Consider the following 25,906-nt stretch of genomic DNA (forward strand, 5'->3'; position numbering starts at 1 on the left):
AGGCTACTCTGACTAGGCTAGTCAGTGTGCCACTTACAAATTTTATCTCTTGCTCAGTGAAAAGTCGTCCAGTCATGAACATGCGCAGAGGGATGGTGAGTATCAGGATGAACGGTAGAGCCAGTGACACAGGGCTCGATTTCACCATCCACAGGACTGCCAGACACACGATCTGGATCGCAGTGAACACGTGCATCCTACTGGTGCTGACCTGCAGAGGGAGACAGAGACCACATGCAAAAGGCAACCAAACTTGAGAATAAACATTTACAAGAAGAAGAAATCGAAATGCAAAGAATTCCAATAGAGTAATGGTAGCACAGACATACTCTTGTAGCATAGGGTTCATTGGGGTGATATTTTTTGGGAATGAGGAGGAGCAGAATTCGATCCCAAAGCTGAATCCCACTGAGGGATGTGATTCCCATGTACAGAAAGATTCCAAACAGAGCCGCAATAGGAATCATTTTTAGAATGGGCTCCATGAGGATCGAAAGACCTGCAAACGGACACAGTTTGTTAATGTATCTCTAGGAAGCATAGTACTGTAAGGACCAGGTTAAGAAGAATGTTAGACGTATGTCAACATACCAACAAGCAAAGCCACTATTACTCCACTGACTCTCTGTTCCAGAACCTTCTCAATCTCAGGTTTTGGGCCCTTGCTCATGACAGTCAGGGCATTGGCATGAGATACGGATCGTACGGTTGCGGCACTCAACCAAGGAACACCAAATATGGCACCCAGACCTCCCATGCTCACCAGGATGAGAAGATCCATGTGGAAGCCAGAACCCTTGACCATTTTTCTCTCCGGTTTACTCACAATTAGTCTTGAAAAATGAATGAGGGACAAGTGAAAATATCAGTTTATAAATAAATTAGCATTGCAAATCATTATTCAGAGAGATATATTTGTTCTATTTTTATGTTCTTTTGAAAGCATTAGTAGAATCTTTCATCTCCAATCTAGCAAGGGTCATCACACTAACCCAACCAGTAACTTTCACTTTCTGTCACACTGTGTGTAATACTTCTCTATATAACTGTATTTTTTACTTTATGTTGCACTCTTAAAATAAAGGTTCCAAAAAGGGGTTTTCGCCATGATGCCATAGAAGAACCATTCTGGGTTCCCCAAAGAACCTTTCTGTGAACAGTTCTTATAGTCCCCCTGTGGTGAATATCACGTTTTAATGTTGTTTATATATCGATGTGGTGTTTTTAATATGCTTCTTTAAGACAAACCATGTGCAGGGTTTAGACTTTAATCTTTAATTAACTATGCTGCGAAGTAGGGGAGTATCAAGAGAAGCCAGGTATAATTTTCTGTTGATATGAAATATCAGGTAGATTTAGCAATATAGCAGGTGAATTATGTACACTCACCTAAAGGATTATTAGGAACACCATACTAATACTGTGTTTGACCCCCTTTCGCCTTCAGAACTGCCTTAATTCTACGTGGCATTGATTCAACAAGGTGCTGAAAGCATTCTTTAGAAATGTTGGCCCATATTGATAGGATAGCATCTTGCAGTTGATGGAGATTTGTGGGATGCACATCCAGGGCACGAAGCTCCGGTTCCACCACATCCCAAAGATGCTCTATTCGGTTGAGATCTGGTGACTGTGGGGGCCATTTTAGTACAGTGAACTCATTGTCATGTTCAAGAAACCAATTTGAAATGATTCGAGCTTTGTGACATGGTGCATTACCCTGCTGGAAGTAGCCATCAGAGGATGGGTACATGGTGGTCATAAAGGGATGGACATGGTCAGAAACAATGCTCAGGTAGGCCGTGGCATTTAAACGATGCCCAATTGGCACTAAGGGGCCTAAAGTGTGCCAAGAAAACATCCCCCACACCATTACACCACCACCACCACCACCAGCCTGCACAGTGGTAACAGGCATGATGGATCCATGTTCTCATTCTGTTTACGCCAAATTCTGACTCTACCATCTGAATGTCTCAACAGAAATCGAGACTCATCAGACCAGGCAACATTTTTCCAGTCTTCAACTGTCCAATTTTGGTGAGCTCGTGCAAATTGTAGCCTCTTTTTCCTATTTGTAGTGGAGATGAGTGGTACCCAGTGGGGTCTTCTGCTGTTGTAGCCCATCCGCCTCAAGGTTGTGCGTGTTGTGGCTTCACAAATGCTTTGCTGCATACCTCGGTTGTAACGAGTGGTTATTTCAGTCAAAGTTGCTCTTCTATCAGCTTGAATCAGTCGGCCCATTCTCCTCTGACCTCTAGCATCAACAAGGCATTTTCGCCCACAGGACTGCCGCATACTGGATGTTTTTCCCTTTTCACACCATTCTTTGTAAACCCTAGAAATGATTGTGCGTGAAAATCTCAGTAACTGAGCAGATTGTGAAATACTCAGTCCGACCCGTCTGGCACCAACAACCATGCCACGCTCAAAATTGCTTAAATCACCTTTCTTTCCCATTCTGACATTCAGTTTGGAGTTCAGGAGATTGTCTTGACCAGGACCACACCCCTACATGCATTGAAGCAACTGCCATGTGATTGGTTGATTAGATAATTGCATTAATGAGAAATTGAACAGGTGTTCCTAATAATCCTTTAGGTGAGTGTATATGATTTATATTACAATGTTATGATGAATTATATGCCTTTCTCCAATGACGTTCTGAGTTGTTCAAAGCATTTCTAAGGATATTGATTTTTAGAAGGCAGCTGTCTGACTCTGAGATGGTGAACGGGAACATGGTTTGTGTAACATTAGAACCACATTATTAGCTGTTTGATAATGTAATCATATCAATTACCGTTATGTGTCAACGTTGTAGAGAGTGACACATAAAACGCATTACAATTCTGATACATCGACATGTAAACGACTCTGTATAATCCACTTCTTCTGAATCAGTTTCTGGTTCAAACATATATGGCTGAATTAAACTATTTCCACTTGCCATTGTGCTTCGTTTACTACACTAAAGTTGACAGTGTATCAGGCCGTTATAGCTTATTTTGCCTTTCAACATCAAAGTCTGACAGCACTGACCCTCAGCTACATATGGAATGCTTTCGACATTTGAGTGCATGAAGTGTCCAGCATTCCACACCATCCATTTTTTTCCCTCAGTTACCATAATTAAGTGCATCATTCGGATAAAGTGCACTTTTTCTTTTTGGAATTTTCAGTGTGAACACACTACTCACACTATTTAAATGACAAAATAGCAGAGAATAATGCATAAGTATACAAATACTCCTTTAGGATGCACCTTTAGTGTGAAAAATATTTCATATTTCTCTAAGATCGTTTTTTCCACTATAAAGAACCTTTTGTGCAATGGGAAGATTCCATGATGTTAATTATTCTTCATGGAACATCAATGGTAATAAAGAACCTTTATTTTTTAGAGTATGTGCAGCATTTTTCACTTGAGTGAGGACCGAAAATTTGAAAATTTGTGGAGCCTGATCCTGTCAGTTAACGAATTGTACCAGAAATTGATTGTACCAAATCCTCTTCCTCCAGAAAACATTACTCACGTGGTGATCTGAGACTCAAGGAAGATGAGGATGAAGACCAACACAGCTGGAACAACAGAGGCGAACATCATCCACACAGGGAAGGGCTTGTGTTCACCCATAGGGTTGATTATCCAACCCCGCATCTTAGGGTTGGACACCTGAAGACCCTTAGGCACCACCAGTTTCTGTAACACAAGTCAAAGGTCAGAGAGGTCAAGACAGTAACTTTACAGGATTGGATCTGAATTGGTGCCCTAAAAGTGCTATCTATCTATAAAGGCATTCAGTGCCCATCTGAAAATTCCATGGAATTCATTTATAATTAAATAATATTCACAAATACTAAATTACAAACGTACCTGAGTGTATGTATCCTCAATATTGATATCGATAGCAACCATGAGGAAAATTGCAATGGGAACTCCAAAGTCACCGAGCAAACGTCGAATCTATGCACCAAACAGATCTTTATATTTTAAGCAAGAACTTACAAACAGCTGGTGCAATCCGAAGCCTGCTATAAACAGTCAAGTTCTCATATTTTGATCACAATATTCAATAATCTATTTACCTTGCCTGGCAGGAATTTGCCATTCTTGAACATGCGTAGGTAGTATGCAATGGAGAAACAGCCAAACATGAGACACATGGACAGAAGAGCGGTGTTGGGATAAGGCTGGTGCTGAACGCTTCTCACGACAGATACATTTCCTGTAGCATTATCCAGGAGTCTCTGATAGTTGACAACTGAGTGCCAAGGGTCCTCAACTGTACTGTTTAAATGTTCATAATTCAGGATAAGAGGGTGTTCTTTGAAAATCTAGATTGAAGGATGAAACAAAGAGAGAAAGGTATATTATTGTACAATATTTGTATATTAATGTCTTAAGAGAGTATCATCACAACTATGCTCTAGAAATGTAAAATACATAATTAAATAAAAGGAGTGTCTTTGCTATATTAGCTGTTGCAAGTTAGGAAACAAATTTGTGATATTTGAGGAAAATTAAGTGAGTCATGCTTGTCCATGCAAACTCATTGGCTCAGTGGGGGTTGCTACGGTGTTGCTGAGGTGTTCTGAGTGGTTGTTAGCCTGTTGCTAAGTGGTTGCTAGTGTGTTCTAGGTGGTTGCTACGGCACTGCTACGCAGTTGCTAAGGTGTTGTGAGTAGTTGTACGCACACTGCTGTGCTAGGTTGTTCTGCTTGGTTGCTGGTAGCATTAAGTGGGTGTATGACGGTGTTCTGGGTGGTTACAACTTGCTAAGCGGTTAATGCTGGCCGAGTAGCTGGTCCAGCTTAGACAAGTAATAACACTTTTCTCCTCAACAACCCATGCAATTTGAGGCTTGTAATTTTCCTTAGCAAGCACCAACAATTACTATAATTATGCATAAGAGTGATTACTGTTGAAAAAACTTTGGAAGATATTAATTTTCAAAGTATGCTAAAGTAAATTAAATTATATTCTAGGTTGGTTGCCTTTTGCGTGTGATAACAGCATGGTGTTCTGTCTCCAGTTAACTAAATTCCTACACTCTAAAAAATCTTGGGTTATTTTTTCTACCCAAATCCTGGGTTGAGCCTTTTGGGTCAATTTTTATTTTATTTTTTATTTTATTTTTTGTGTTACCCAGCTCCTGGGTCAGACGTAAAAACCCAGTGTTTGGGTAATTTTGTGGTACCCAGCTCCTGGGTCAGACGTAAAAACCCAGTGTTTGGGTAATTTTGTGTTACCCAGCTCCTGGGTCAGATGTAAAAACCCAGTGTTTGGGTAATTTTGTGTTACCCAGCTCCTGGGTCAGATGTAAAAACCCAGTGTTTGGGTAATTTTGTGTTACCCAGCTCCTGGGTCAGATGTAAAAACCCAGTGTTTGGGTAATTTTGTGGTACCCAGCTCCTGGGTCAGACGTAAAAACCCAGTGTTTGGGTAATTTTGTGTTACCCAGATCATGGGTCAGACATAACAACCCAGGGTTGAGTTATTTATCGCAGGCTTTTTGCAACCTCTTCTTCAGGAGAGAGCAGTGAAGCTCCGTCAAATTTCTTCAGTAAAATGCAGGTTTGTGTACATTTTATTTTATCTATAAATTCATTATTGTGCTGTATATCGTTTAATTTTATGCAAAACAACATACAGGGGCATGATGTGAGTCACCTACACGAGTGTCGCGTGACTCGCGTCTGTCTTTTCGCGTGATGGAAACGCCTGATGCTTGTGTAAAATGTTATGATTTTATTAAAAAAGAAACAGAATATAAATAGTTAGGATGTTAAAATATGTTCTCAGAACTGTACACTGTTTTTTTATGGACAGGTTATGGAGTCAGTCACAGCATGTTTTGGCTACGAGTGAAACGCAGGGTGGCGGTCTGAAGTTAGAAGTTCCCCCACTGAACATGATACAAGCTCCAAGATACAAGATCCAGCGGTTAAATCAACCCAATATGCTGGGTTAAATAAAATAAAAACAATTTGCTGGGTAAAATTAACCCAACATGTGTTCTGTCCTTTATTTAGCCAGTCCTTGGGTTAAAAACAACCCCAAAATGTATGAAGCCAAAAGATATAGCGATGGTTGAATGAAGATGTAAAAGAATGCAGCAAAACATTAAAATGGCAAATAAAGTATGTACCCTGCCGAGTTTTGCAAAGGTCTCGTAGATGAAAATGAGGGAGATGAGGATGGAGAAGATCTCTTGAGTAAAACGGGAAATGAAGCGGACCAGAAAGCTTCCTTCCAAGGCAACAATCACCACAACGATGACCACCAGCCACGCGCCAACCCACACTCGGCCTACGATGTACTCAATGCCCTGAGACTTACAGAACTACAGCCAGGAGGGAAAGCATGATGGGAGAATTTCAATTACACAAGATCGCTGCTGTATATCAGATAAACATTGTAAAGAGAGACAACCACTCACAGTAAAAAAAGCCTCTTCAAACACCAGCAGTGGCCCAGAGAAGCCGATAACAAGCACAGGTTGGGCAGCGACCAGGCAGAAGATAATGCCCAGCACTGAAGTGGAGATCATCAGCTCCGACACACCCATCATGTTATCCACCTTATCAGCTGTGGAGAGAAGCATAAGAGTGCCAAACAAACGTTTATACGGTCAGTTTTCAAAAGTCTTGATTTGCATTGTTCGCTCTCTTCAGCTTTATTTAGAGAGGCAGAAAGAATCAGATTTTTGGTGTAACTGATCAGCTGAAAAACACATGCAGACCTATGGAGCTAAAGTTTTTTGTATGCCATATTTTACTTCTTTGAATTTATATATTTTCTAGACATTTAACAAAATGTAATTGTTTTTCTGGCACATATATATATATATAATAAAAAGGCAGCTTCAAAATTCTGATGTTCTGAGCTTATTCATCTGAAAACTTTCAAAAACTTTTACAATCTGATTATTGAGATACAGAACATGAATTTTCAACTTTTCAATGATGAAAGAGTGCAAGGTAAGATGCAAAAATAAAAACTGTTTTATGATACAAATGTTTAACAACCAACAGTAATATGATGCAAATTACTCGACTCTTTTGTCCAATTTTTTGTTAAAACATCTAATTCCACCTCTAAAAATTTCAGAGCAAAAATGAACTGTTTAAAAATATATAAATCTATATTAAAAAAATTCCACGAACAGCTGAGTTTGGTAAATGTCACATATCTAGATTGATTTTTTAATCAATTTATTAAATTGAATTAAATCTTTTTATTATTTTTCTAGCTTCATCAAGACTGAGCCCAATCCGGATTTTTGTGTATGTAATGTTAAACACACGTTCATTCGCTCATTATATCCCAATAAAATGGACTGTGTGGCATTCACTAGTGAACAATGAATGTGAAAATGTGTAATGCCTCTGAAATTTCACATTTTATGTCTTCTCTTTCCACACTGACAGCTATTCTCAAAAAAAAAAAAAGAATCAATTACTTCACTTGCAAAATTATAGTGTGATTGTTCAGTCCTTAAGACCGGATTTGGGAAACATGCATACCAAGGAGACCTCCAAAGGTGATGGCAGGCGAGAGTGCAGCAAAGTAGATAAAGATGATGGCAGCAACAACCTGAGCATTCAAAGCATCCTTGATGTCACTGACATAGTGTTGGTATCGTCTCTTCATGTCTCTGATCATGCCACCGAATGGAACACCGGTACGTGCTAGTGGATCTTCTGGAGGGGGTCCTAAGGATTTTGAAGCTGTAGGAAGATAGACTGGCATTAGATATCTGTGTTCTGTTAGTGAACACCAACAAGGTGGTCATGACCCAGAGTTGAGGCAACTTATATCACCCGGAAGGGGTTTATTTTATGATAATGACGGCCTGATTGTACATTTCCCACTTATTTCACAAATGATTAATATGAGTATTTTATTGTCAGGCTTCAACTAAGAACCTAAAACAGCTGTGAAGAAAATCTGTTTCAGGGTCACTTTTATCTTGTAGTGTCATTATACAAAAGTATTTAGTAACGCTTTACAATGAGCTTCCAATCTCAGCTAATATCAATTTCAACATTTACCAATACAAATAAAATCAAAAGTTGTATCTGTTAATATTATTTAATGGACCTGAACTAACCATAAAATATGTATGTTTATTAACAAAGATTTAAAAATACCGCAACAAACGTATTGCTCATTGTTGATGCATTAACTAATGGGTCCTTATTGTAAAGTGTTACCAAATATTTGAGGTTGCAAACTGAACAATCACAATTTAATATACCAGTAAGCTTTTAATCTTTGTAATAAAATTAACTCAATAAGAATTGTGCACAAATTTCATTTACATTATTTCCAATTTCCATTTAGTTAATAACTAATAAGGTCACTTTAAGCTTATATAGTGCTTTCTCATGCTTTTCAGGAAATATTTCTGCCACTTTACATTTTCTGGAAGCTGCTTTCAAAATGGCCCTAGCCTGTCAGTCCAATTTACTCAACATTTTAAATGTATACCATCTAGAGATAATCCTGCCAAAAAGTTATTCTTGAAATTTTGTTTCATATGAACCAATGAAATTGTTGGGTGTGACAATAATGACAATATCTTCTCAGTGACATGTCCAGATTTAACTAAAGACACCTGAATAATCTGAGGACACATGCTAAATTTCATCCATAACAAGAAAACTGTCCAATCATTTAAGAAAGTTTTAGACTACTTTTAGACTACAATTGCCACAATACATAGCATAGCAATTGAGGTTTCAACTGCTTGAACCCCTCATCTACTTGTAGTTATATATTTTTATAACTCTTATGCAATTATTTATCATCATGAATTTTGTGTTTGCCTGTAAGCACTTGAGTTATGTGTATATGCACACATACAGTTATCTTATCCTTTAATCATGGGTTGTACTTTGTGTATGTGTCCTTACGTTTGCGGGGTTTGACTTCCAGGCGGAGTTTGGGGTCAGAGGGGCGGAGTCTCTCTAGCAGTAGTCTCTTCTGGAAGGGGATGAGTGATGTTAGCATAGATTCATTCTGAATCTCAGTGGGCGGAATCACTATGCAGCAGTCCATGAAGTCTCCCACGGCATCGGTCAGCTCGCGGTCACTCTGAGCCTGGAAAGCTGCTTGGTTAAACACCTGTGTGTGAAAGATAGGTGTAGGAAAAACAAGAGAGAAACTGCATAAAATGTGCCGTTTCTCTTTAATAACTTTAATCTTCAGATAGGCTGAATTAAGATGAAAAGATGGTTGTTTTGTGGTTCACATTCTCCTTTTTCCCAGCATGCCCTGGGGCATGAATAATTTATATGGTAGCTTTATTAGACCGCACCACTTTTTTACATTTTTGTTGAAGATTTTGTTGTCATTTTATTGTGACGTCAGAATGAGCCTGTTTCGAATTATTTGTTTGTAACATTTGTAGTGTTTCAAGTTGACCCTTTAGCATACTTTTAAAAAGGTACTTAAGTTTTAATTTTATTTAAGAGAGCTTTTTTTTTACTCCAGTACATATTTAAATGCAATTTCATATTTACTTCTATTGTCTTTAATATGACCAAATGACAAGTATGCCAAACTAAAATATACTTTTATGACATTTCTATTGAAACGTGTATGTCATGCATTACACATTTTAAGGATGAAGTGGCAATTTAGTACATTTAAAAATATTTTAACTTTAAAACACTACAGTTAAAATTACATCAAGTATTTTATGTGTGCTTTAGTATGTCAGTCAACACATCAAAATAAGTTTACTTTAAAAAAATGACAAAATATTACTACATAATGACTTAAAATATACTTTAAAATAAAACTTTAAATTTCACATTATTACAAAGTGCGTTTTTTGAAAGTGTACTTAAGTGTGTTAAGAAACAGTCATGAAAGTCTATTCTCTTTAAATTACACTTAAGTGGTTTATTTCATTAAATGAGTAGTTCACTTTCAAATGAAAATCAGCCCATGATTTACCCACCCTCAAGCCATCCTAGGTGTGTATGACTTTCTTCTTTCAGACGAATACAATCTGAGTTATATTAAAAAATATCCTGGCTCTTCCCAGTTTTATAATGGCAGTGGATTGCAACCAACAGATTGAAGCTCAAAAACGTGCATCCATCCATCATAAAAGAACTACACACGGCTCTGTGGGGTTAATAAAGGCCTTCTGAAGCAAAACGAGAAGTTTGTGTAAGAAAAATATTCATATTTAATACGTTACAAAGTAAAATAACTTGCTTCCAGCCAAATGAACATATGGATTCCACTTAAGTGTAAAGCGCAACTTATGCGAGTAATGTGACGTACTGCTGATATTTACGCTATGCCATTACGCATGCTACTTCTGACGTCATAAGTTTCTTAAGTTGCGCATTAAGGGAAAGTATTGCCGTTTGGCCGGAAGCTAGAATTTTACTTTGTAACGAGTTAAATATGAATATTTTTCTTACACAAACTCCTCGTTTTGCTTCAGAAGGCCTTTATTAAACCCCGGAGCCATGTGAAGTTCGTTTATGACGGATGGATGCACGTTTTTGAGCTTCAATCTGTTGGTTGCAATCCACTGCCATTATAAAGCTTGGAAGAGCCAGGATATTTTTTAATATAACTCAGATTGTATTCGTCTGAAAGAAGAAAATCATATAGGCTACACCTAGGATGGCTTGAGGGTGAGTAAATCATGGGCTAATTTTTTAAGATGGAAAGCACATAACAACTGCACATTCGGTACAATTAAGAACAAGAGGAGGTCTGTGTTAGAAAACATGAACAATGTTTTTGAATAAGTTATGACCATATAAATAAAGGGAGCTCTTTGCATACTGCAGAGCTTTTTTTAAAGGATAGAAAACTCATGCTAAATCTAAATAGGTAACTGTTGCAATTTGATTTTCCTGTCAGTTCTCTTACTTTGTCAGCTAGTAGTGCTGCCATTGCTCGGCCAGACTCATGATAGTCCATGTCATTTGTGGTAGGGCCAATCAGGATAAAGATGAAGCGCACAGGCACGGGAGCTTCCAGAGCCGACTCCAGCACCACAGCGTCCCGTAGACGCACGAATGCCACTGTAGGCCTCTCTAGGAACTCCAGAGCACCTTACACACAAACACACACACCATTATTGCTGTAAAAAATACAGTCAATGTTTGCTAACAGAAACACATTACTAATTTAGTAAGTTTACACCTTTGAATGTAAATGATTGGACTTATTAATGAAAACATCCTCACCTACGAGCACCATTGAGGCTTCTGCAACATCAGCTGTGTCCCTCTTTGGTTGAGAATAAAACCACATAGTCAAAAAATGTCAAATGACACATTATTGCATTCAAAACTAAGAAAATAAATGATAAATGACGTGTTAAATCCCGTTCACACCAGCAGAAGATATTGCTGTTCCGTTATCTGCTGCTTTAAATGCTCGAGCGCTTTAAAGCAGAATGGATTCTGATTGGCCGTCAATGTTTTTACTGTTCATCAGTTCAGAAAGTGATTCCACTTATATTATTTAAATATAATATAATATATTATATTAAACTAATTATATTGTTTCGGTGCATTATAGTTGTGGTGTGAACTCTGCTGTTCTTTTATATTTGGAACGATTTTTAGAACTTCTTTTAGAACTATCTTTATCATTATAGGTATCGTCCTTAGTGTGTGAACGGGCCTTTATAGTTCTGCTCGGAACAGTTACAACAAGAAAACTTGTGCTCACTTTCTCTGTGACAGAGAATTTCTGCATCTCCATGCCTGAAGTCAGGGGCTGGGTCTCTACTGACTGGCTGGAGAGAGAGAAAGAAATAAAATGAATGCTTTTAAAGGTGAATTGGTTCATGATGACTACACTGCAAGTCTGAAGAAAATGACAAGCATGACCCTGCAAAATTCACTGCCACGATGCTATTCTGTTGTAAGTGGTTGCTACGGTGTCCTGTGTGTGTGTGTGTGTTTTAGTGCATTGTTATGCAGTTGCTAGGGTGTTGTGTGTGATTGCTAAGTGGTTACTAACTGGCCCCTAAAGAGTACACCCCCAATTCTCTATGATATTCTGATTCTTCAAATCCGCAAGTACATAGTTAATGACACCTCATATTAAATAATTTATATTAATATGAATTAATAATTACGTTTTTGTAACTGTTACACTGGCATATGAATGATGTCTTGTATTTTGTACTTGAAAGTGGGGGTGTAATGGTACACAAAAATGATGTATCGATATCGTACCTCGGTTTTGTAGACAAGCTATGTTTTCTGTATAGCAGGAGGAGAAACAACATAAAATTGCTTATTTTTTCCTATGTATTTAAAAAAAAGTATTTCAAAAGTCTTACAATTCAGTTGCAGCTGTTTTGAAATCTTTTGGGGACAAAATATTTAGCTAAATTTAAATTTTAGAATTATTGCACTCCCATTCTAATGCGCACTGGTGCTCCTTCAGTGAAGTCTGTGAAGTTTCAATCTGTGGTCAATTTGACCACAACCACATAAATTCCTCGAATCCAGTCAAATTTTGTGTGTGTGTATATTGTGTAAGTGCAAGTGTGACAAAAGTCCTTAGGTACTGGACCACTCTGATGAACACTTAATTTGTGACATTATTTTTTTTTTTATAATTTCGGGTCAAAAAAGGGTGACTCATGCTGGACTCATGCTGAAAACGTTTGGTAGGAATACTGTTATACTCATACTTGACACCTAGTAGTGTGGATGCAGAATAATGCAAAGGTAAAACTTTTCAATGCTTAGTGCATTGTAGAAATGCCCTTTCTGCAGTCAGGCATCTTTAGTGAATGGTTACAAACCATGATTTGATACTTTTTAGTATTTCTTTATGTGTAATACACATAATGTTATGTTTATGTTTTTCCCATAAAGTGTGTGTAGTACCTCTGTTTGTGCATTAATGCTTGAAGAACCTTATCTCTGTCCCCTGGCTGAATCTCCCTTTTGCTAACTAGGGTATCCACAATCTTCTCAATAATACTGGAAAGCATCTTCTCCTCTCTGTCCAGCATCACCACACCTTATCCAAGCAAAAAACATGAAAAAGAATTCAATGCAAAGGAAAGATTAAGGCAAAAGAGAGGATGAGGGCTTTCCACAATAAACATAGACACTATGGCCAAAGCTGAGAGGCACAGGTTGAGCAGGTTTTACAGGACACTTACTATCTACTACCATCTCATCTGAGCATGTGCAGTGAAGTTACATTCTTCCTCATATTCCAGTCAGGACAGGACTGAGACTAGAATGTGAGTGCAAGTTAATCCTTGGAAACGCATCCATAACTCTCATTTATGAATCATTACCAAACATACATTACCATAATTCTTAATATATTAGTAGAGTAGCTTTTTGTACATCAATACATCAACAAAATGATCTGTTAATCATTATATGATGTAATATTTTTTTTAAACTATTTTTTATTAAACGTTCACTTATTTTTACTGCAAGCTACTGTAAAATGACAGCTAAATAAAATAATGTGCTTCATATATAAATCATTTTAAGATGCACTGCAATAAATACTTTTACATTGTTACAAGGAATTTATATTACAAATAAATGCTGTTCTTTTTAACTTTATATTCATAAAATATTCAAGGTTTCCACAAAAATGTCAACATTGATAATAATAAGAAATGTTTATTAAACACCATATCAGCATATTAGAATGATAATTTCTGAAGGATCATGTGACACTGAAGACTGAAGTAATGGCTGCTGGAAATTCAGCTTTGCCATTGCAGAAATAAATTGTATTTTAAAATATATTATAAACGAAAACATTTAATGATAATATTTCACAATACTACTGTTTTTACTGTATTTCTGATCAATTAAAGGCTTGGTGAGCATAAGATACATCTTTTAAAACATTAAAAAGTCTTACCAACTCCAAACTTTTAAACAGTAGTGTATAATAATGTATAATAACCATTACTATTATATAATGTTTGGAGAGAGAGACAGCTTTGACATAGGAAATGTGAAGGGATTTGAATTGAACTTAACGTAAATGAAATATATTATATTAACTACTAAGATGTGAGCTGTGGTTTGACCCCAGTCACTCCCTCACCTGTGTTCATTGTCCTGCGTAACTGCACCAGGCTCTTGAAGGTGAGGTAGGAGATGTGGGAAGGACCCCAGCAGCCCGCCTCAACATCATAGGTCTCTTCATAGCCCATCCATCTGCCCGTCTCCCGCCAATAGCTCTGCTGGTCTGGGTTCTTCACTGACTCGTTCATTTCCACATAAGTCTGACCACAGATAACAATAAAATGACACAATAAACGGCTCTGCTAACTACCATACATAGGTACGCTAAACATCACAATGAATTTAAAGCATGGCATATTGAGTAATAATGGGTCATTCACAGTTAAATAAAACAATACTGAATATTTACATAAAACGTTAATCAACTTTCATGGTTTTCCAATCCTCAAATGAACCAAGATTCACACAAATTCTTAAGGATTGGCTCTGGGTAGATTACTGACAAATTGTAGTATATTACTGAATATTAATTACATGATTAAAATTGTAGTTAGTAATCTAATCTATTACATTACACATTTTAGGTAATATAATCTGACTACTTTGATTACTTTTACTCCTAACTTGTTATAACATTGATTTGAATAGTATAATCTTTTTTGATAGTTTTTTTTTTTTTTTTTTTTGTAAAATTGGAAAATGTAAAAGATAAAAAAGAATAACAAGACAGAATAAATGAATTCTGAATAAGTAACTGTAGTCTAATTATGAGTGTTTTAAAACGTAATATAATCTAAATACAAGTATTTACTTTTTGGAATCTGATTACGTAATCTAGATAACATGTAATCAGTTACAATCCAGCAACTAAGAATAGTGACTAAGAACAATAAAAAAATAAAAAATAAAAATAGCCTCGAGCAGCAATTATTAGGGTTCAATGCTATAAGGCAGTGGTTCCCAATCCTGGTCCTGGGGACCCACAGCTCTGCACAGTTTGCATGTCTCCCTCATTTAACACACCTGATTCAGATCATCAGCTCGTTAGGAAAGAGCTCTGAACTGAACTGGGTGTGTCAGATAAAGGAGACATACAAAATGTGCAGAGCTGTGGGTCCCCAGGACCAGGATTGGGAACCACTGCTATAAGGCCTATAAGCATATTCGTAAAAAGGTATTCTTTTTTATTTAGCAAGCATGTAACCACTTAGATCATAGATGGAAAAGACCATTAACAGCCAATACAGTCAAATTTCTAAGGAAATATAATAGTTTTAAATAGTTAATAGTTTTAAAGCTTTTTAACAGTTATTGAGGTTGTTCTACCATATGGTATGAACGCTGTGGGCATGTGTGAAAAATCGTGTGGTATACAATCCTTTACTCATGTGAAAAATGCTACGGTGCCCCTGGTCGTTGATTGTTCTCTCTTGAATTTTTTCACAGGCCTCTAGGGCCATGAGTCAAACAGGCCCAGCGAGTCTCGTTCCGATCGGCATTCGTTAACCTTGTCTGACAGCCACTCAAACTTCATTGGCCAACAGAGACCGTGTTTTTCGAGATACACAAATGTCCTTGTAGACAATCGCGGCACCTTGGACATACACACAGCATGCCGGTTTTCGACAGTTGCGTAGCTATAGCCGTTTAAATACAATTTATTCTCATACATATTTTTTTAATGAGTAAAACCATTAAATTAGTTTGTGTCTCTCAAACTCCACTCCACCATGTTACATAGTTGCTATTTGCCCTTTAAAATCTTAAGTATATGCCCTAAATCCCATTACTTACTAGAAGTGACATAATTTCCTTGGAGGGAAAGCAACCCTAATAGCATAATTTTTTCTCTCATTTCCTCATTTTCAAAAGACTTACCCTGTTGTGTCAGTTTTATACCATTACAATTTATTTTTTTTTAATTATTTTTCAAAATAGATTTTATACTGTATATCTATCAAAATTCTTTATGAATGTTAATTTTCTGCAAGAATATTGTTCTTTCCTAGCCAATAGGCTTTATTAGCTAAAACCCTGTTACACACATAGTAAAAATGCATAGTAAAAATGTAATGTATCAGGGTGGACAAATTTCTTACGATGTGAATGTGAAATATTAGGCCAGGATTATTAGGTTATAGCTCGAGCTTGACCATTGTGTTTTATGATAGACAGACATTTTCTCCCTCTGACAAGACAAAAAAGAATTGGGTCCCACTTTATATTAAGTGGCTTTAAGTACTATGTACTTACATCGAAAAATAAGTACAATGTACTTATTGTGTTCAGGTTGTATTGTAAAACACTTGTGCTGCTATTTAGGTGTGATACGGGTAAGGTTAGGACAGGTGTGGTGGTATGGGTGGGTTTAAGGGTGGGTTAAGGTGTCAGGGAAGGGTCAACAGTGTAATTACAAATGTAATTACATAAATTAATTACAGCTGTAATTACATGCAGGTATTTTCAAAATATAAGTACAATGTAAAAACATGCATGTACACAATAAGTCCATTGTATCAAATTATTAATTATTAATTCCAATGTAAGTACATAGTACTTAAAGCCACTTAATACAAAGTGGGACCAATAATTGTTTAATAAACCTGCTCAGTCCAAAATCCAGCAAACTGTAGGAATGACATACATGTTTATTTTGATCAATTGATCAGTAGACTGCATGAATTTATGTTCTTATGCTGCAAATTGTTTGTTTTGAAGGTTTTGGCAGGTAACCTCAAATATTCTTCATGTGGGAACTTGTAAATTAACTGATTTTTGAATGAGTTTTAAATGAACATTTTACTAAATTAGGTTAGACCAGCGCAAGTCATTTAAAGGGTCAGATCAAATAGGAATGTAGCACATCCTGTATGGAAAAACTGCATGTTATTACTTTTTAGTGAATTGAAACAGTGAGATGTCATATAACATCCTTCTTGTTCTACTGGTTGTTATAGTTCAAAGCAGAGATGTAGACAACTTAAACATGATGGCGGGACCTCTGGTATGACTGTATTTGTGTGTGTGTTTCCTGTCCAGTGATGACTGATAAATTAAAGCTCATGTTTACCCTCAAAACATCAGGAGTGTGAGTGGCACAAGGCAGACTGCAAATGTGGAAACTAAGTAAATTAACAGGAAGTCATATTAGAATCATGATTTTGGATTTATGTGTGCCACTGCTTACCAGACAGTGTTCCTGGTTTGATATTCACATTCAGAGCAGCTAGAAACAGTGTTGGAGGTAATGCATTACAAACAATGTGAGTTACATAATCTGATTACTTTTGTAAAATAACTAGTAAAGTAACGCATTACTTTTAAATTTACAAGTTACTTTTTCAAATAAGCAATGCAAGTTTTTCCATTTATTGACTGACACACCTCTCCTAACACCATGTTGAAAGAAATGGAGAGGTGCTGTGTGCTGTGTGCTGTGTGCGCTGTGTAAATATAGACTGATATTGTAGTTCTAGACTAAATATGAGCATTCATTTACTCATCTCACTTGCACAAAACAGATTCAGTATTCCTCAAACTGTATAAAAACAGTCAAATGCAAACTCAGAATATTCACAAACCAGCAATAATTAAATTTGTTAAATAACACAAATATACTTTATGCATTTAATCTCACTTTATTAACTAATGACATTGCTGCTGCAATTATCCAATTCAACCATACCAATAAGCAAAATTACTTTAGATTAACTGTTTTTAAATTAATTTAGTATGTCCGAAATTGCCCCCTATACCCTTAAATAGGTATTCACTATTTGAAGGGACAGCCAGTTGTAGTGGTGTCCGAAACCATAGTGGACGTTATCGAGCACACTCATTCAATCCCACAATGCACTGCAATATCGAGTGCACAACCCATGTACTGTCAACGGCTAGAGAATACCCATAATGCACTGTGATGGTCGCGCCGAATGAATTCCCGCGTCTTGCCAGAAAATGGCGCACGCAGATGAATCATCCATCCATCCATTTTCCAAACCGCTGTTCCAATGTGGCTACAGCCACAGCCAGCCTACTTCCCTTTTAATTGATAATTAAATTGTTTAATTAAGGTTTTTTACCTGCTAGTTTTCATGATAGAGTTCAAGATAAATCTTTTCATTACTAATGGAGCTGTCAGTTTGCTAAGTTTCAAATGCTTGATTATTGCTATGATTATTAAACAGCAAGCACAAGCTATGCAAATGCGGCTTGTTTTCATTCACTCCTTCAAGTGAACTATATTAGTGGAGTAATGTAGGGTATAGTGAATGAGGGTATAGGGGGCGATTTCGAACACAGCCAGAGTCTTGAACTTTCTTCTCTTATGTCCTGTTCTTCTGCAATCCAGAATGACAGAACACAGCTGAAAGGTTTGTTTGAGCCCTCTACTGTACAGGCATGTATTTGCAGTACAATATAAAACTGTTTATTGACTTCTGTTGTTAAAGGCTTAAAATTATGGGTCACACTGTATATTAAGTGTCCTTAACCACTATGTACTTACATCAAAAAATAAGTAAAATGTCCTTATTGTTTTCATATTGTATTGCAAAACACTTTTGCTGCTATTGAGGAGGGATACAGGTACGTTAAGGACAGGTTTGGTGGTATGGGTAGGATTAAAGGTGGGTTAAGGTGTATTACACTTACTTAATTACAGCTGTAGTCACATGCAGGTATATAAGAAAATATAAGAATAATGTATAATATACTGTATAAGAATAACTGTTTGAGGTTAGTTTGTGTTGACCCTTGTACATAAGAAGTGTGTAAATAAAGAATTGCATGAGACTAATACGTTGAGCTCATGCAACAATTTTTGCTATTGTTTTTGTGCAATTATAGCATTATAGCAATTATAAGTGAAGCTTTGTAAAAATAAATATTGTTCCATACACTTTAACATCCAATGAACAATTCATTGTAAAATTTAAATATATATATTTTTTTATTTAATTGCACTTTCTATTTTGAATAGAATGTTTCAAATATTTGATAAATATCTATAGCAGTAAACCCCAGTTTAAAACAAATTAAATGAAAGCATTACATATGTAAAACAAATGAAAACAACACAACTAAATTACAGTTAAAAAAAAAATTGTGACATTAATTGCACTTACCTTAAATTTCTGACCCTACGGCTCAAGCAATATTCTCTGTCACAGACCCTCACAAAAGTGCGCAGACCTTTATAAAGTCTGTGTACACCTGCAGCTATCAGACACACCTCTACACACACACTTCATACATACAGAGTTAAAAAAAAGTCTGCAGACAATCCTGTAAAATCTTGTGGGCACATATAGTGACCCCTAAAAAAGTACTTGGACACTGAAGGCACTTTAATATCCAAATATCATTGCATTAGAAAACAAAATATCGTTGAAAAATGACAAAGAAAATGTGAAGTTAATAGTTAAAAAACAGCATTGTCACTTTTTAGATATTTTCAAAGTATCCATATAAACTTTTTTATAAATATCTAGGGTCGTTTTATGTACATGTTTAGATTTGACTTTGACCACAAAAAAGTATTCAAATGTATCCATATCTCCCTTTTTTCTTTTTCTATATCACACACAAACACATCCAAGACAATGTGTTCTTGGACTCACCCATAATATTGATGCAGTAAACAATATGTCTTGATAAGTGCACTGGTTGAAAAAAAATCCAGTGTATGTGTGTGTGTGTTCTCTGTATCTTATCATACTTATAGAGCCAGTGTCACCTACACACACTCTAGTGACACCAGTTTCCTCTCACCTTCAACATCTCTACGAACAGTGCGCCGCCTGAGGAAGATTCCCCTCTGCTTCATTTCTTGTCCCATATTTTTGTCCATGAATGCTCACAGGGTCAAGACTCAGGTCATAGTGTTCATTATGAACTGGGCAGGCCTGCGTGAAACCAAATAAGAACGTTGTAAGCGTCAATACATACAAATACAGTTCTGCTTTAGCAAAAAAAAAAAGTTGATACACAATTTTTTTATACAATACTATTAGTTTAACATTATTATTCACATGTGTACTTTATATATATTGCCTGAATAATTGAATATATTATTCACTTTAATGACTTGTTTTGAAAAGTGGAAATTGGTGATCATTAAAAAAGAACAGGTATATCCACACTTTTGTATATTTTATTCATGAATTTTGTATTGTGTTTTGAGTTTAGAAACCGTTTGGTTTGGGTAATTTTGACTTATATCATGCTTTAATAAAACATTAATCTTTCTGTTATTTTTCTGTTAATCAAAGCACCATCACATTCTTTATTAGATTTATCTTGGTCCCACTACCACTCTCAAAAATAATTCTTTCATTTCTGGCCTGGAAACTCTCTATACATGCCCATTGCTGTTCTCCATTCTGTGTTTGTGTGAGCAATTTCCACCACAAACAAAAGTCATGTTGGAAAATATTTGTGAAAAAATGAAACAGCATCGCACTTCCCCTAGGGATGAAGCGGGTGATAAAGTCTTTGCAAAACGCACAATTTTGAGAAATGTCTTTTATGATTGGAAATGTATTGTCTTGCTCCTTGAAATATATTTTCTAATATATTCTTGCATTTACATTTAAAGAAATATATTTTCTTGTGCTGTTTACAATATACAGTATTTTTTACCAAGGCTGCACTGATTGTAAAAATGATTATAATCTAAAATAACTGTTAATATATTTTAAAATGTAATTTATTCCTTTGATGCAAAGCTGAATTTTCAGTATCATTACTCCAGTCTTCAGTGTCACATGATCCTTCAGAAATCATTCTGAACTGCTGATTTGCTGCTCAAGCATTGCCCTAGGAGGTGTGTTCGTAACCCCTAACTTGGGGTCATATAGGTCACCAACTAAATACAGTGCCCGGCCAAAAAAAAGTCGTTGTTTGGATTAAAATAGGCAAATGCTTAAGAGTCTATGATTGGATCATTATTGCAGTGATTATTATGTTTCTAGCATGTTATATGTTTGGCAACAGTTCTTCTAACCCTAATTGATGTAGTGTAATGTGTAGCTATTCATTTCTTAAACAACCATGTTGTAGTGGATCAACATGGTTGTTCAAAATGTAGTGGATCAACATAAGATACAATTCGTATTTGGTGTATATCTACCGGGATTTGGGTATATCTAACTGGTGTTGGAAACTTTTCCTTCGTCAAAGCAGAGACCAGGAGACGTTGGGATATCTTTCAAGCAGAAGTTACTCTTTACTGAGAACTCGCTGTGCGTTGCTGTAGTCATCAAGTCTAACTAGGGTAGTAGACATTGTAGTTTATATACATTTCAAGGGGGAGGGATTTACATAGAGGTGGATACACTCGGAACATAGCATGTATATGAAGTATCCAGGTTTAGGAACCCGCCCTAAACTCTAGAGTGTTACCAATCCTAATCCAATCAGCATAACTATTCAAATGCATGGATGATAATCCAATCAGCCTAACTATTCAACGACTGGGGCTGGGGCTCGGGCTCCAAGAGCCATTAAAGACAAAAAGTGAGAGTCTCAATAATCTGACTCATTTAACTTACAATAGAGAAAACAGGTCTGGCAGGAATCTCTTGCTGGAAACTCGGTAATCATCATTTATACCTCAAATGCTAAATTCGGTCTACTAAACTTTCTCAGTTTATATACTATTGTATTGGAACCTAAATTAAATATTTAATAAATTTGTAATACAACACGGGCAATCGTTTTGGCTGAGGGAAAAGTTTCCTACTTTTATTCAATTTAAACCTTATTCTAGAGTGCTGTTGTAGTTTTAACCACATGTTTTGCTTGTCTTTATTTCATTTTTGTACCAAATGATTTTAGAATTGTATTTTTGTTCATTAAAACTTAAATTAAGCATTATTTTTTATCAAGGGACTGCTGAGGAAACTCAGGTCCTGATAGAATGGCGGGCGGCCAACGAAAGCCTTTTCACTTGAAGGCGCAACTCATCCAAAAGTGGATGGGAGTGAGGATTTGTAGTGCTTGTATCATTCCCTGTATGTCTGAAGGTTTGGAGCTAGATTTAGACAGTCTTCATCCATAAAAATGAATACGTTATTGAAGTAGAATCATATCAATCTTTATGGTTTTCTTTTGCCAAGGAACTTTGTTTCCACTTCTGGTTTGGCCATAACTGCCAAACAGGCCAAGAAGAAATGGAACAACTTGAAAGATAAATACAAGGTAATCTGCCTGTTTCTCTGCTTTCTGTTGCTAAAAGAGCCTTACCAAGATTTGTGTAAAGATTAGCCGGTCATATATGAAACCTAACATGGATGCATTGGCCCTTACATTTTATCTTGCATAGTTTACTCTGAGACTGTAAAAAGAATAGTTCACCCCGAAATGAAAACTCTGTCATTTACTCACCCTCAAGTTGTTCCACAACTGTATACATTTATTTATTTTGCTCTAAACAAAAGGAATATATTTTGAAGAATATCTGTAACCTAACAGTTCTGGGGCACCACTGATTTCCATAATTTTTTGGTGCCTAAAAACTGTTTGGTTACAAATATTCTTCAAAATATCTTCCTCAAGTAGTCATGTTCACTCAGACACGCCGGCAGTTCCTCAGGAGAAGAAAGTTGAGCAGCAAGACATCCTCGGAGATGGTTCCCTGATATAGGTCCCTCTCATCCACTGCTGCATTCTCGTCATTCTCGCCATCCATCTTGTCCATGGCTTTCCTATTCCTCATCCAGGAGATCGGCTCCCATCACGTAAATGTTGTGGAGGATGCAACAGGCATCAATCACCTTTGGGGCGAACAGTGGCTTGATCTCCAGGGCCCTCAAGAAAATGGCACGCCAGCGCGTCTTTAACATCCCGAAGGTACGCTAGATGATGTTTCTAGCTTGTGCATGATGCCTGTTGTATCTGGCTTCAACTTTTCCTGTTAATCAAAAATCGTGTAGAAAATGTGTGGTGTATTGCAAAGTCATGAAAGTAACAATTTGCTGTATCTTCTCTCTCTCTCTCTCTGTGTGTGTGTGTGTGTGTGAGTCTGACACAAAAAAGAGTGTTCTTACTTGCGACAGGCTGGCGGTATGGGGTCATGATCGCAATAATATACTGCAGGCATGGGTATCCACCATCTCCCAAGAGACAGTATCCAACTGGTGGATACAGAGCCTGTTGGTACACTGGTGATCTGTGCAGCACAAATGCATCATGTACAGAGCCTGGATTGCCAATGTACACATCTATAAATGCGCCCTTGGCATCACAGGTGCCCTGTGGAATGATGGAAGGAAGATTCTTTCTGTTTATGTAATACTTTTTTGTGGCTCTGCGGGAGGAACAATCCTGATGTGGCACCCTTCGAAGGCACCAGCAGCCCCAGCTGGTTTTAAATCCTCTCCAGAACTAAAGTGTAAAAAATAGCTGCTCATTAACACATATCTTGTTCTTGTTATAGACTAGAATGAGTTGGTACAAAGTGACGTTCACAGATATTAACTCAACGCCAGAAAACATATTAAGAAATGATGATGTCCCTCCAGCCTCATACTAAAAGAATCTGAAGCAGAATCTGTAAGAAGAGAGAACATACCTCATTAGACATCTTTGGCAACTTCAAAGCAGTTACACAGCACAGACAATACAACTGAAACTGTAACCAGAGAAGAGAGTTGTTCTTAGACACGCTTGGAACTAATTTAGCACATTAAGAGTGGAAACAGAACCTGAGAAACTAAAACAAATGTCTTCTGGTTTTTGTCACACGTTGGTTCCCTTTCAAGGGAACTCCCGTTGCGTCGAAACTGACGCTATGGGAACGCTTTGCGTGATGACGTCTTGAAGCACATGTAAAATCAGTCCAATGGTGTGGCGGAACGTCAGAGGCGGGTGACGTCACGTACCAGGAAGCTATAAAAGCCGGCCCGAAACAGAAAACGAAAGCTTTCTGAGTCTTCAGTTGCGCTCTGTGTTGAATCTGTCCTTGTTATTTGGTGTTGTCTGTCTATATTATATATATATATTCAGTATGGCGAGCAAGCAGCAGTTTAGAGTGTGTGTCCATCCCTGCCCGCGTTATTTAACGGGAGGTGATACTCACACTCTTTGTGTTGTTTGTTTGGGTGAGGAGCATGCCCAGTCAGCACTCGAGGGTGGTGACTGTGTGCATTGCGAGACGCTTCCATTGCGTACGCTCCGATCCCGCTTGGCTCGGTTCAATCCCGATCACGTTCCCCAGGGCTTCGGCGTCGATCTCAGACCTGGGGTTCACAAATGCATTTATCAGTGGATGTTGAGACGGGCTCTGCCTTATCTCAACATCCTTCTGATAGATCCAGTGCCTCTCATCAGGGTGTGAAAGCACGCGCTGCGGTTTCTTCCCCCCCGATGGAGGCACCAATACTGCAATTTTCCAGCTCTGAGGAGTTGGACGTTGTTAGTATTGAAGCTGAGTCTGAGGATTCGCCACCTCAGTCTCACGCTTTTGAGGAATTGCTTGATGTTGTCACGAGAGCAGTTCACAGATTATCTATTGAGTGGCCAGAGGATAGGCAGGACGTTCGTTCGAAAAGTAAGCTCGACGAACGCTTCCTGCCATCTCGTACACAGCCTCAGCGAAGAAGCCTTCCGTTTTTCCCCGATCTCCACACCGAGGTGTCGAAATCGTGGGGAAAACCGGTTTCATACAGAGTGTATGCACCACAAACATCCCACTATTCTTCCATTCACAAATATAAAGAATATGGTTATGGGGAGATGCCGAAGGTGGAGGAGACGCTTGCGAGCTATCTCTCTCCAGCAACGGCATCTTCCCTGAAAGCTCCTTCACTTCCCTCTAAGCCAGTAAAATTCACATCATCTCTGGTTCATAAATCGTATGCAGCCGCTGGTCAAGCTGCAGCGTGTCTGCATACGATGTCTATTATGCAAGCCTATCAGGCAGAATTATTGGGGGATTTAGAGGAGGGTGGGGGAATTGGTCCTGACACAGTGGCTGAACTACGCAGAGCCACAGATCTGTCTCTCAGGGCCACCAAGGAGACCGCTAAATCAATCGGGCGGTCTATGGCAGCCCTGGTGGCCACTGAGAGGCATCTGTGGCTCAATTTGAGCGATATAAAAGAGAAAGAAAAGCACGTTCTCTTAGATGCTCCGGTTTCCACTGTTGGTTTATTTGGTGATGCAGTAAACAGTGCGGTAGCTAAATCTCAGGAAGCTGCTAAACAGGCAGCTGCATTACAAAAACTTCTCCCCCTCCGTTCTTTCATTGAGGCTGCTGAGCGGGAGCAGCCTCACTCCTCTAAAAAGAGCGCTGAACATCGTGCCACTCAAAAACAGAGTGTGTCCTCTCGTGCTCCCCCACAAAAATCTCGGGGACACGGAGGGCGCTCTCAAACCCAGCAGTCTTCGAGGGGTAAAACGGATCTGCGGACCGTTATTACCGCCAAGAAGGCTGCTGGGAAAAAGTCCTGATGTCTGAGGGCTCAGGACAAATGAGGGTAGTCCCCCCGAAGCAGAGCGGTTAACACCTCTTTTCACGGTGCCCGTCTCTCTTCGGTGCCCTCAGGGGACCGTTCTGCCAACCCTGCCACCTCTGGTGTTACAGGGCGCAGCGGTCTCTGGCGAGCACATATCTCAAGGTCCACCCGGAAACGTAGTGGCCTCGGGATGCCCGCCCCCTCTGAGGAGGGTGCTAGAGCAGTCTGTTTGGTCGTTCCCTGCCGGTGCGCCGTTACAGGGCGACGAACCGACTACTCAACAGCAGGAGAAAAATACGGTGCCGTCTCTCTTCGGTGCCCTCAGGGGACCGTTCTGCCAACCCTGCCGCCTCCGGTGTTACAGGGCGCAGCGGTCTCCGGCGAGCACATATCTCAAGGTCCACCCGGAAACGTAGTGGCCTCGGGATGCCCGC

General features: G+C 38.0%; 1 protein-coding gene across 1 annotated transcript in view; it reads right to left on the reverse strand.

The window, feature by feature from the left end:
* slc4a1b (solute carrier family 4 member 1b (Diego blood group)) overlaps nucleotides 1-19,254 on the reverse strand; it is a 20,084-nt gene extending 830 nt beyond the window's left edge. The window contains exons 1-16 of the mRNA XM_082151680.1: nucleotides 19,140-19,254; nucleotides 14,093-14,273; nucleotides 12,895-13,030; nucleotides 11,720-11,786; nucleotides 11,230-11,272; nucleotides 10,910-11,094; nucleotides 8,923-9,133; nucleotides 7,531-7,734; nucleotides 6,444-6,592; nucleotides 6,153-6,347; nucleotides 4,090-4,338; nucleotides 3,878-3,967; nucleotides 3,537-3,703; nucleotides 592-833; nucleotides 330-499; nucleotides 38-211 (exon numbers count right to left, since the gene is read on the reverse strand). Coding sequence (XP_082007806.1) covers nucleotides 38-211; nucleotides 330-499; nucleotides 592-833; nucleotides 3,537-3,703; nucleotides 3,878-3,967; nucleotides 4,090-4,338; nucleotides 6,153-6,347; nucleotides 6,444-6,592; nucleotides 7,531-7,734; nucleotides 8,923-9,133; nucleotides 10,910-11,094; nucleotides 11,230-11,272; nucleotides 11,720-11,786; nucleotides 12,895-13,030; nucleotides 14,093-14,261 — 2,451 coding nt within the window. The 5' untranslated portion in view covers nucleotides 14,262-14,273; nucleotides 19,140-19,254. The remainder of the gene's footprint in view (nucleotides 1-37; nucleotides 212-329; nucleotides 500-591; nucleotides 834-3,536; nucleotides 3,704-3,877; nucleotides 3,968-4,089; nucleotides 4,339-6,152; nucleotides 6,348-6,443; nucleotides 6,593-7,530; nucleotides 7,735-8,922; nucleotides 9,134-10,909; nucleotides 11,095-11,229; nucleotides 11,273-11,719; nucleotides 11,787-12,894; nucleotides 13,031-14,092; nucleotides 14,274-19,139) is intronic.
* Nucleotides 19,255-25,906: the final 6,652 nt, after the last annotated feature.

Source organism: Leuciscus leuciscus (assembly GCF_965113295.1).
Source record: "Leuciscus leuciscus genome assembly, chromosome: 21".
Lineage (NCBI taxonomy): Eukaryota > Metazoa > Chordata > Actinopteri > Cypriniformes > Leuciscidae > Leuciscus > Leuciscus leuciscus.